General features: G+C 36.0%; 2 protein-coding genes across 26 annotated transcripts in view; one reads left to right on the forward strand and one right to left on the reverse strand.

The window, feature by feature from the left end:
• The window catches only part of ABI1 (abl interactor 1), a 112,376-nt gene extending 103,898 nt beyond the window's left edge, over positions 1-8,478 (forward strand). For 15 of the 18 annotated variants that reach the window (XM_003903482.5, XM_009214130.4, XM_009214127.4 and 12 more), the window contains 2 exons: positions 3,587-3,772; positions 6,623-8,478. In XM_003903482.5, coding sequence (XP_003903531.1) covers positions 3,587-3,772; positions 6,623-6,798 — 362 coding nt within the window. In that variant the 3' untranslated portion in view covers positions 6,799-8,478. The remainder of the gene's footprint in view (positions 1-3,586; positions 3,773-6,622) is intronic. The other 3 variants (XM_009214128.4, XM_009214131.4, XM_009214135.4) reach the window with 1 other exon arrangement.
• The window catches only part of PDSS1 (decaprenyl diphosphate synthase subunit 1), a 52,711-nt gene continuing 46,975 nt past the window's right edge, over positions 6,799-12,534 (reverse strand). For 5 of the 8 annotated variants that reach the window (XM_017962608.1, XM_021943126.1, XM_017962606.3 and 2 more), the window contains one exon: positions 8,572-9,033. In XM_017962608.1, coding sequence (XP_017818097.1) covers positions 8,893-9,033 — 141 coding nt within the window. In that variant the 3' untranslated portion in view covers positions 8,572-8,892. Of the gene's footprint in view, positions 9,034-12,534 lie in introns of all 8 variants that reach the window. The other 3 variants (XR_002524205.2, XR_001906222.3, XM_003903479.4) reach the window with 1 other exon arrangement.

Below are 12,534 nucleotides of genomic sequence, written 5' to 3' on the forward strand. Positions count from 1 at the left end.
AAATTGTATGGGAACTTTTAGCTTCTAATAGTTATTAGAATTAGAAAGCATATTTTATTTTAATAAATTTATCAAGATATAGGTAGATATACTATGAGATTAAATTTAATATGAAATTGGGGCAGGTTTTCCCCCCTTAATTACAAAAAAATTTTAGGGAAAGCTTTGTAGCCTCAGATTTTCGTACATACATGATATTGAATCTACGTAAAGGTTCATTGTTAGGATAAGATTGAATGGCCAAGAATAAGTAAATTACATTGATGCTATCCATTTCAGGGTGAGTGATAAGCAATTTAGCATCCTTTTCACATTTTGGCTACATCCAGGCCCACGAAGATTGTTTCTGAATATGAAAATCAGTTAACTTTTTTAGTTCTTCTCTTGAATGAAGTTCAGGGATTTTTTTTTTTTTTTTTTTTGGCGGGTGGGGGGGAAGTTATTTTGGATATATAGCTTTAATCAGGATAGACTAATTTATATTACTGCCTGATTACTTTTGAAATTCCAGAAGATGTATAATCCTAACTGCATGATCACAGTGAATGTTATATAAAGTGAAAAATACCACTATTTTACTGAATTATAATATGCTAGAATAGCATATTGATGGTAATGTGGTCTATTTTTAATTTACTTCATTTGGACCATCACCATGAAAATAAATCTCAGGATGGTTTGAACAAATGAATAACCCACTTGCCCAGCCTATCCTCCAAGACGATATATTGTGGCAAATTCCATTCTTCAGCTTTTGCTGACCCTGTTATGTTATTCTCCCCATTCCCTCCCTTCTGCCAGTCAAATATTTGTGTACTCGATGTTATGTGCCAGGCTCTGTGAAAAATACCAGCAGTTTAAGACAAAAGCCCCTTCCTTCAGGAAATGTGTGACCCAATTGGCTTGTTATAAAATGTTGTTTCGTAATGTTGACATTTCTGAGTGTAAGCCATCCTTACTGTTAATATGTGTTTGAAAACCCTAATGTGTGCAAACCTTTAAAAAGATATGAATAATCAGCCTGGGCAACACGGCAAGACCCTGTCTGTACAAAAAATAAAAAATTAGCCAGGTGTGGTGGCATGTGCCTGTAGTTCCAGCTACTATGGATCCCGGCTGAGGCTGGGGCATCATTTGAGTCCAGGACGTCAAGGCTGCAGTGAGCCATGATCGCACTACTGCACTCCAGCCTAGGAGTGCAAAAATAAATAAATAGAGTGCAAAAATAAATAAATGCATGGATGGATGGATAGATAGAAGTGAATCTTATTTTTAAAAATAAATGAGTAAGGGTAAACTGCTGGTCATTAATGCTGCAGAGTTTAAAGACAGTGCGAACTTTTGAACTGCCATACCACTAACAATTATTAGGAAATAATTTAAAATAGTCATAATGCACATCAGTTTTGTGAGTCCAATGGTGACTGACTAGCTATTTGGTAAATCTTTTCTTTATATAGAAATCCAGTATTAGTGTGCATTATTCTAGGCATGTGTGGTCTTTGCTAAAGAGGCTCTTGGTATTAGTTCTTTTTACCAAACATACGAACTTGGGTCAGTGATTCTCCTTGTGCCACAGATTCCCTAACTTTATTTGGTTTCTGTTTTCTTTGAAAGTATTTTAGGAAGATTGGTGTTAAAATATGTATCAGTACTTTAAATGTTTTATGAAGTACAAATTTTATGTGTTCTTCTCTTAAATACCCAGTTTATTATGACACTCAAAGTGGGTGATAATGAATGCATGTAGCAGTTAGCCTATTAATAAGTGTTTCAATTTAAGATACCAGCCTCTAAAAAAGTCAGCAGTGTGTTTGCATCTCTTTATGATTATGCAGAGAATTAGATTAACCAAGACTTCTGCCATAATTTGAAGATAAGACATGTAGATTTACAACAGTTGGATATAAAGACAATTTCGTGAAAACATTGAACTAGTGTGATAAATCGAGAGTAAATTCAAGGTACCCACATATATAATTTACACATTAAGCCAAACTAAGGATATGAACTATGGCTGTTTGATGTTAGGAGGGGTCCATACCCATTTTCCTCTCCTCAATAATATTAAAAAGTTTTATAGAGGAAGTTATGGACAAAGATAAAATGGATCTAGGAATGAGGCAGAAAATTTAATTGTAGACCCGTTTGATAGGTATTAGAGTGAGTATTACCATACAAGATTTGTTTTCTAATAGCCCTTTCATCCCTCAAGAGGATAAAATAGAAATCACAGCATTGAAGTGGTTATGAAAATAGGGTCATTATCTGCAAATATTTTAAACCTGGAGCCCTTGGTTGTATATTCAGCACATTATTCCCAGGAGGGTAAACGTTTAAACCTGTATGACAAATAGATTACGGCTGATTTCTTTGATCACGTAAATAGCCCCAGAAATTGGCATTTGATTTAGTGTGTTTGTATTATGAACTTCTCCCCTACAGGAATTATATAATTCCTGTATCAATCTGTATGAAAACATTTTCATATGTCTTTTGAACTTTTAAAGAATTTTATGGATCAGAAATTTAAGTTAAGCACTAGTTGGGTTCCAGCTTTGAATTCTTTAAGTAATAGGAGCATTTTTACCTGATATTATGCTAGTTCATTGAACAGAGCTCTAGCCTGACATTTTCCCATTTCCCTGTTTACACCTTTGACTATGTAAAGCACACACATATATACTGACCACGACCATCTAAAGTTTGAGGTATGAGTCATTTTTATTGTTTTGTTTACTATAAGTTTCTTTTTCTTTGTTTTTTTAATTACATCTTCAACACTTTATGTTTAAATCTTAATTGTTGATGTATTCTTAGAAAATTGAATCTTTAGGATCTAGGCTTGCCCTCATCCCGTGCTTATGTTTTACTAGCAATAATGCAAAATTTTAGCTTGCTTTCTACAAAAAAACTGATTATGAATATAAACATTTTTAAAAATATTCAATTAGATTTTCTACTGGTTGGGGATTCTTTTTCCATTTTTTCAACTTGTAAAATGTAAATAACAGAGTAGAAAATCTATACACAGAAGCAGACCTAATACCACCAACTTTAACTTTCTCTCCATCAAAACAAACAATAATCAGCAAAGAAACAAAAATCTGTCCATGGGAGATTCAATTTTTAGGGAACCAAAGCTGTTTCAAGCCAAAATCGGGCATGAATGAGCAGAGTGAAAAGTGATCAAACCATTAATGTAATGTTACTCATATCGTTTACTGCAGTCCAAATGACAAAAGTGACATAGATTTAGTTTAGGTTGTTAACATTTGTCCGGATCTGAACCTTGGAATAAGGAAACTACTCCTATAATCCTTATAAAAAGAGACATTGTCTCCTAACACCCTGCATTCATTAATTTGTAATACTGCCAGATACACTTATTTTTAGCTCATTTTGTTATTTTTAAATGATTCTTGAGTAGCATAAACTTTAACACACCAAGCTTTTATTTCTAATCATTGCATGTTTTATTATAGTGCATGCTGTACTTAAGTTAGAGCTTTCTTAAATTCTGTTAACTTATAACTTTCCATCTAGACTTATTTGTGATTCAAATCAATCATATGAATCTTTTTAGTTGCTGATAGTCCAACTCCACCGCCACCACCTCCACCAGATGACATTCCCATGTTTGATGACTCTCCACCTCCCCCACCACCACCTCCAGTGGATTATGAAGATGAAGAGGCTGCAGTAGTTCAGTATAATGATCCATATGCAGATGGGGATCCTGCTTGGGCCCCCAAGAATTATATTGAGAAAGGTAAGGTACAATCATTGAATTGATGTGAAGGAATATAACCTAATTGTAGAAATTTAGGACTATAAAGAACATCTAGTCCAATGTTTCTCAGCCTTTTAAACTGCCTTACCAGCCAAGATGATTTACTTAAACCTTAATTCCTAAGCTTTGTATTATTCCCAGTGTACAGGGGGATTCTTTCTTTGTATTTTAAATTAAAATTGCAGTGTTAGATTTGCTTTCAAACTACATATGTGTTCAGCTGAAGATTAACTTGCTGGATGGCATTTTGTAGATGAAACAGCTAAGGCACAAAAATGGAGTTATATGTAATTAGTAAAGATTTTAAAAGTTCTGTCAAGCTCTGTTGATGACCTTTCATATCTAAATATAGATGGTCCCTGATTTACAATGGTTCAGTTTAGGATCTTTTCAACTTTATGATGGTACAAAAATGATATGCATTCAGTATGCTTCTCAACTTATGATGTAGCTTTGTCTGGATAAACCTGTTATAAGTAAAAATTATAAGTTATAGGTTGAAAACGTACTTTCAATTTACAATATTTTCCACTAAAACAGTGGGTTTATTGGGACATAACCCCATCATATGGAAGTGGAGGAGCATCTGTCTTTAAAAATTTATTAGTACTATCATGAGAAAAGCCTCAATTAAGGCGTCAGGTGATTTTATAAAAGAGAAGACCAATTACCAGGATTATATTTCATGAAACTATGAACTACTTTAAAGTCTAATTTACCTACAGTACCCAATATTCACTGTAATTATCTATTAAGAAATATAGGTGGGGAAGAAACAAATCCTGTTTCTAGAGTTTTTATTTTTTCATCCAGTTCTGTGCTATTTTAAAATCTGTATTTCTTTTTGCAGAAATGGGAATCAATTAAAAATAAAATCAAATCTGTATTTCTATAGAGTTCTGAAAAATGCTTGTGATTTAGTTGAACACTTTTGGTTGCCTTTGATATATTTCCTTCTATTGACTTTATTGGGTTAACAGTCTTTAAGCAAGTAGCTGTAGCTCTTGAGACCAGCAGCATTCTTTCCTGCCCAAGTTTTGGATATGTGGCAAAAGTAAATTTGTTTTCCTTTTATATTTTTTTATTTTTTGAGGTGGAGTCTTGTTCTGTCTCCCAGTGTGGAGTGCAGTGGTGCGATCTCGGCTCCCTGCAACTTCTGCCTCCCGGGTTCAAGCAATTCTCCTGCCTCAGCCTCTTAAATAGCTGGGATTACAGGTGCCCGCCACCACGCCCAGCTAACTTTTATATTTTTAGTAGAGACGGGGTTTTGCCATGTTGGCCAGCCTGGTCTGGAACTCCTGACCTCAAGTGATCCGCCCATCTCAGCCTCCCAGTTGTGGGATTACCGGTGTGAGCCACCACTCCTGGCCTTATATTTTTAACTGGTAAATAATTTACATATTGTTAAGAAAGTCTTAAATATTCTACTTTAGATTCCCATATACCTTCAAATAGAGAGCTGTTGTTACTTACAAGGATGATAAACTTGAGTGGCCTTGAATTGTGTTTTTACCCATATTTTCTTTCTTGGTAAAGCAAATTTAACTATGAAAATGGGACCATATTTATAGAAGTTGACAAATTTGGAATGACATATCGGGTAATATACTTGATAGTAGAGGATTAAAAAGTATCTTCCCAAGAACTAGGGGTGAGCATACTTTGTTTGGCATAAAGCCAGATAGTAAATATTTTAAACTTTGCTGGCTATACAGTCTCTGTCACAACTACTCAGTCCTACTGTTGTAGCGTAAAAGAGGACATAGTACATGAGTAAGTAGATGTGGCCATATTGCAATAAAACTTTATTTACAAAAAATGCAGTGGTTTGGATTTGTCCATGGGCCATGATACACTTTAGATTGCATTCCACAGCAGTTTGCAAAGGAAGTGAATATAGGCTGAGCATCGCTATCTGAAAGTCCCAAATTCAAAATGCTCCAAAATCCACAATGAGTTCCAACATGATGCCGCAAGTGGAAAATTCCACACCTGACCTCATGTGATGGGTCACAGTCAGAATGCAGGCACATGACACAGTTTATTCAGTGTTCCCAAGGGAAAAATAAAATTACCTTCAGGCTATGTGTGTAAGGTGTATGTGAAACAAAAATGAGTTTTGTGTTTAGACTTGGATCCCATCTCCAAGATAATATCTCATTACCTATATGTAAAATTCCAAAGTCTGAAAAAAAAACCCAAATCCAAAGCAGTTCTGATCCCAAGCATTTCAGATAAGGGTTACTCAACCTATATCTTGAACTGAAAAGAATTACAGACACCACAGAATTGCCACGTTCTCTAAATATTAATTAAAATCCTTTGAAGTAAGTAAATATTCTTTTTAAAAAATCTGGGAACAGTCCCTTAAATTAGCATGGGTCCTTGAATGAGTAGGATGTGATTTACCTTCCAGTGACTGTGTATTTTCAAATTAGATAGCTTGGGTTGTTACCTGGTTTACTGAATGGCTATGCAGCTTTGCCTGATAATTATTTCGAAAAGCGGTGCTTTGTATATGATAGGCACTTGGTATTTGAATGAATTGAAACATCTAATAAATTCTGAAGTTCAGAGAGCTTTCTTAAAGTGATTGACAGAACCTATTGACCTGTTCAGTCTAATCAGATTGTCATTTGACTCTAAGATTAAGCCAATGATATAAGTACATGGTTGGCACTGACCTACTTATATTGATAGATACAAAAATTAAGAAATCTTCATAAAAATGGTTTTGCTGTGCTATATATTTAATTGGCTTTGTCTTAAAATTCAAGTAAATGTTGGATATAGTGCATTCATGTGATATTTCAACTGTTTTTTCCATAGTTGTTGCAATATATGATTATACAAAAGACAAGGATGATGAGCTGTCATTTATGGAGGGTGCAATCATTTATGTTATAAAGAAGAATGATGATGGCTGGTATGAAGGAGTCTGCAATCGAGTGACTGGTCTGTTCCCTGGGAACTATGTTGAATCAATCATGCACTATACTGATTAATTTTTTTTTTTTTTTGCTTTTAAAGTAGATTCTTATTACTCAGTCATACTGTGGGACAATTATGGTTAACAGAACTGTCTTAATATGTTTTAAAATGTGCCCATATTTTCAGAACATGCTGTTTTATTGGTAAATTGAATGTCTACCTGTAAGCATAAATCTTTGAGGCAGTTTGTGTATTGCTAAATAGCAATTTATACAAGAAGCTGTCCATAACTGATTATGCTTATGTACTTACTTACACATTTTTAACTTTATGACCAGCCTAAATATTCTGGGGGAAGTGGGGTATAATATTTAACGAATCATTATTCAGATTGTACCATTACATGTTTCAGTGCAGCATGATTACTAACGCTATGTCAGACTAATATTAAAATCAGAAAATTTAAATGCTGGTGCTGGTCAGACTTTTTTTGTTAGATTCTCTCATTTAAAAAAAATACTGTTTGTTTAAAGCATGCATAAAAATTTATGTATTGAAATATACTTAAAAATTCCAAGATGCTTCCCATTTGTGTAATATTTACCTGGAGTACTCATACTTAGGTGTCTTAACATGAATTGAGTCTCCAAGGGTCTCCATGTGAAACAAAAGAAGCAAAAAGAGAATTATCTGTAATGTTGTAATTTGTACCTAAGTTTTTTAATGAGTGAAATTTGCATTATAAATTTTTTCCATTCATAAATACATAAGTGAACCAAAGGTTTTTGTCCTTTCCTTCACTGGTTTGCTTTAAAAAAAAAAATAAAAGATAATGATTTATTGCAGAATTATGGTTCTATTTTCTCAATATGTTAACTTGGAAAAAAATTTTAGCCTTATCTTAATCTGTCCCAACAGCAATGTGACGGGTTTTTGCAGATTCAAAATCTGCAATGGTTATTTACAAGTCAATCTACTGAATTCCTTTTTTAAAGAATCTTTTGAAGCTAAGAAAATGTGTCAAATTGTGTGCATTCATTCTGTAAGTAAAATTCGTAAGGATTGCCATGTCCTTCAGTTTTGCAGTGGACTGTTGTACACTGGTTCAATGAAAGGAAGTTAAAAGTACCTTTTACATATTGTAAAAGTGGATACAGTTGATTTGTGAATAGGCACTATTTAATCCATTACCTGGCACTAGCAACATTAGAATTTTAAAATAAAATAATTGGGAAAGAAGGTGGGTCATGTATTAATCAGTGAACAGAGATTTACCTAATGAACAGACTTGTATTGTCTTTTGACATAATCAAAATGCAACACATGCACTTTGTGTGTCTCCTCTTAATTTAAGGGAGGGCTGAGGGATGTTTTCTCTTCTTGTGTATAATTCTATATTGCTTAGGATATTAAAGTAGAGCACTCAAGTGTGGGTTTCTGTGTTATTGAGGGTTTGTTTGGAATTCAAATTACAGTTATGTACTGGACGTTACAGACTTGTAACACCATAGTGAATGGTAAGACTAGTGCAAAACAGTTATTTCTGAAAATTAAAGACCATTACTGCTACCAAATCAATGTGACTATTTCATACGCATTTTGCCTTTGTTAATTTTAAACAAACTATCATTAGTGATCAGTTAGCTACCTTCTACTTTCCATTTTTGAAGTGGATTGTTCTCTTAATTTGTATATAACCTGTTGTCTAAATTTTATGTACAGTCTTTTATAATAAACCATTCTCCTGTATGAAACTTTGGATACTGTTAAAATATAACTGATGTGGACTTCAATGCAGACTTCACATTTTTCTCATCTTTACTCCCACAGTAAATCAAGACAAACCATTTGAATTTTAACATCGATTATTTATTTGTGTAATGGCCTTACATGTGGATATTAACAGTGTAAACAATACCACATATAACCATCAAGATACCTCGATTATAATTTATAGGACTAGAATGACAGATTCAGATGGTTTAATTACATTTAAAAAGTTTTCTGAAAAAACTTTTGCAATAAAAAAAATAAATTGCCCATCAATAAGTTTGATATCTTTTAAAATGATTTTTGGTTATCTGCACATGAAGCAAACAAAGTGTATTCCACAAAATTCTTTAGGCACAGTCTGGTAAGATAGCTGCCAGAAAGAACAGAAAGAGTTGTCATTTATCTCTTGTGAGTACAATTTCTGAAAGTTGAATGAGGGCATCTCTTTCTGGGGATGGTCGAAGTTTACTGATCTCTCTTATTGCTTCATGGCAGTACTGCTGGGCGAGGTAGGTTGTTTGTTGCACACCATCACTCTACGAGATACAGAACAAAACAGAACAGATGCCTGTCACTGACTGAATCAGCATTTTAACTTCCTGCTATAATAAATGAACACATAGTTTTGAGATCAGATGAGCTGAGGGTTACAGTTTCAACAGTCAAACTACATCTCTAATGTTCTTTTCCCGACTCATAGTGCTAACTTCCTTTAGGCCTTTTTCTCATATTGAAGCAAATTTTTATTCTATTAGCATGCAAAGCAACTAGCTCATCAATATTACATGGTCATCCATTTTCCCCTTTTACTTAAGTATTAGACTTTCTCAAAAGTTCTACATACAAAGTATTGTTATACATTTAAATGTAAAAAAAACACAAGTAAAACTTATAAAGAATAAAGACATAACAAAATGAAAGTACAGAGGGTTTATGAAGAAAGTCAGGTTCCTTTCTTCCAAAGGCACTCACTTTATCCATTAGTTTTTCTTTTTCTGTTTTTTTTTTGAGACAGGGTCTCACTCTGTCACCCGGACTGGAGTGCACGGCGTGATCTCAGCTCACTGCAACCTCTACCTCCCGGGTTCAAGCAATTGTCCTGCCTCAGCCTCCCAAGTAGCTGGGACTACAGGCGCATGCCACCATACCCAGCTAATTTTTGTATTTTTTTTTTTTCTTTGAGACGGAGTTTTGCTCTTGTTGCCCAGGCTGGAGTGCAATGGCACGATCTCGGCTCACTGCAACCTCTGCCTCCCAGGTTCAAGCAATTCTCCTGCCTCAGCTTCCCTAATAGCTGGGATTACAGGCATGTGCCACCATTCCTGGCTATTTTTTTTTTTTTTTTGTATTTTTAGTAGAGACGGGGTTTCTCCATGTTGGTCAGGCTGGTCTCGAACTCCTGACCTCAGGTGATCCACCCACCTCGGCCTCCCAAAGTGCTGGGATTACAGGCATGAGCTACCACACCCAGCTAATTTTTTTTTTTTTGTATTTTTTTTTTCTTTGAGACGGAGTTTTGCTCTTGTTGCCCAGGCTGGTCTCAAACTCCTGGCCTCAAGTAATCCGCCCACCTTGGCCTCCCAAAGTGCTGGGATTACAGGTGTGAGCCACCTTGCCCAGCCTAGTTTTTATTTATTGATTGCCAGTTTTAGTTATTATCTGTTACCTTTTTATTAAGATGAGGATTTAGCCCTCCCATATTGTGCCTCCTGATCATGACACTGCTGTCTTTAGTTGTTTTGTTGATTGCTTCTGTTAGGTAGCATCAACTTCTGATTTTATCTTGTATGAGCTCCTGTCCTGTCCTTTAACTATACTGTTAGACTATGGATATTTACATTCTATTCTGTAACCATGTTTTAAAATATTGGTTCTTTCTAAAAGCCAAATACTAATAAAGTATCATTTCTATGATGTAAAAATATTTACTGCAGAATCAAGTCATATACTATAATTCTATTTCCTTCTCCATGGCTCATGATCCCTCTGACATTCATTCATTCATTCATTCATTCATTTATTTATTTATTTATTTAGAGACAGAATCTTGCTCTGTTGCCCAGGCTGGAGTGCAGTGGTGTGATCTTGGCTCACCACAACCTCTGCCTCCCAGGCTCAAGGGATTCTCGTGCCTCAGCCTCCTTAGTAGCTAGGATTATAGGCGTGTGCCACCACACCTGGCTAATGTTTGTATTTTTAGTAGAGACGTGGTTTCACCATGTTGGCCAGGCTGGTCTCAAACTCCTGACCTCAAGTGATCCACCCGCCTCGGCCTCCCAAAGTGCTGGGATTACAGGCGTGAGCCAGTGCGCCCAGACCCCTCTGACATTTAGAAATAGAATATTCCTAACACTGTGGTTGAAAGAAATCTGATTTTCTATACCAATTGCTCAAAACATGACACATTTTAGTTTGCTGTTCCTTTTTGTACAGAAGCCTGCCTTCTCTCAGTGTTTTCCACACATTTTGCTGAAGTACATCTGCAAATAACCTACCCAGAAAGTGTTCACGCAGGCCAGGTGTGGTGCTCACGCCTGTGATCCCAGCACTTTGGGAGGCCGAGCTGGGTGGATCACGAGGTCATGAGATCGAGACCACAATGGCCAACATGGTGAAACCCCCATCTCTACTAAAAATACAAAAATCAGCCGCGCATGGTGGCGGGCGCCTGTGTTCCCAGCTACTCAGGAGGCTGAGGCAGAAGAATCACTTGAACCCGGGAGGCGGAGGTTGCAGTGAGCCGAGATGCACCACTGCACTCCAGCCTGGTGACAGAGCGAGACTCCGTCTCAGAAAAATAAAATAAAAAAGTGTTTATGGGAAGTCAGTGTTTTAGTCCCGACGTGTGGTGACTTTCTTTTGCCTTCAGATTTAATGGATCTTAGGTTTAAAATGTTTAATCATTATTTGCAAGACCTTCCTCCACTGCCTTCTAGCATCCAGTATTTTTGCTATTCATTGAGCCAGTTTTGACACCTGTTTCTTGCGTAAGTGACCACTTTTTAATTTTCTTCCCGAAATACTTGTTACGTGATGGCACCGGTCCTTGTAGCTCTTTTTATTTTTCACTATTTCCCCCTTTCTGTTTTACACTTGGGAGGATTTCCTCAATTTCACATTGCAGACGTTCTTTGGAGTTTGCTCTTCAGTCATTTCCAGTTTCTTAGAACTTGCTCTTACTCATTTAAAAAGTCTGATCCTGTCTTGTTTTGTGAATGTGGTATATTTTTGGATCCTCCTATTTATGTTTTTCCTGAGTTTCCCCCCACCCTGTTATTTTAGTCCCACTCTTTTGTTCAGCAAGCTTTAGTCAACTCATTTGTAACCCTGAGTTGTCTATTCACATTTAATGAGGGAATACGACTAGAAGCTATGTGGGTGAACAGGGAGCTAGAATTTTGGAGAATTTGTTCAGAGAACATTCCCGTGGATTTTTGTTTTCCCTAAATGCGTTTCTGGCTAGGATTGCTGGAACTTTGCTATTTTCCATAGGTGCTACTATTAATTTCCCTCTTTTCAGTTCCACCTCCCACTCCAGCTTTCAATAATACCATTATTTCTGAAGCCAGAACCTCTCCCAGGGATATTGACTTTTATCAGCTCCAGCTCCCTCCCATAGTTTTTAATAGTACTTTTAAACCATTCTCCAAAAAAGCCAATAACCTATAGTGAATGATGAGGCTTAACAGCATAGTCAGTTAAAAGAGAAAAATAACCTTTTAGGGGTTGGGGGTTGCTTTTTAAATGTTTTAAGAATCAGAACGGTAATTATTTGGAAGTCTTTCAGGTACTACACTAAGTACGGATCTCACGGCACACTTGCTTTGTAACAATGTTTTTGCTCACTCCGACTCATCCAGGAGATCTGTTGGCTGCAAATGATGGTGAGCTTGGAAATGGCTCATTCTCAAGAGAGTCAGTCACCAAAACTCAAGTCATGCAAAGAGATCTGGCTTCCACAGAAAGCTTCTGAAGATATGTGGCAATATATTTAAAACAAGCCACTAGCCCCTAAACAGGGTTAAATGGTTCTCCCT

This window comes from Papio anubis, chromosome 11 (genome assembly GCF_008728515.1).
Source record: "Papio anubis isolate 15944 chromosome 11, Panubis1.0, whole genome shotgun sequence".
In the NCBI taxonomy this organism is placed as follows: Eukaryota; Metazoa; Chordata; class Mammalia; order Primates; family Cercopithecidae; genus Papio; species Papio anubis.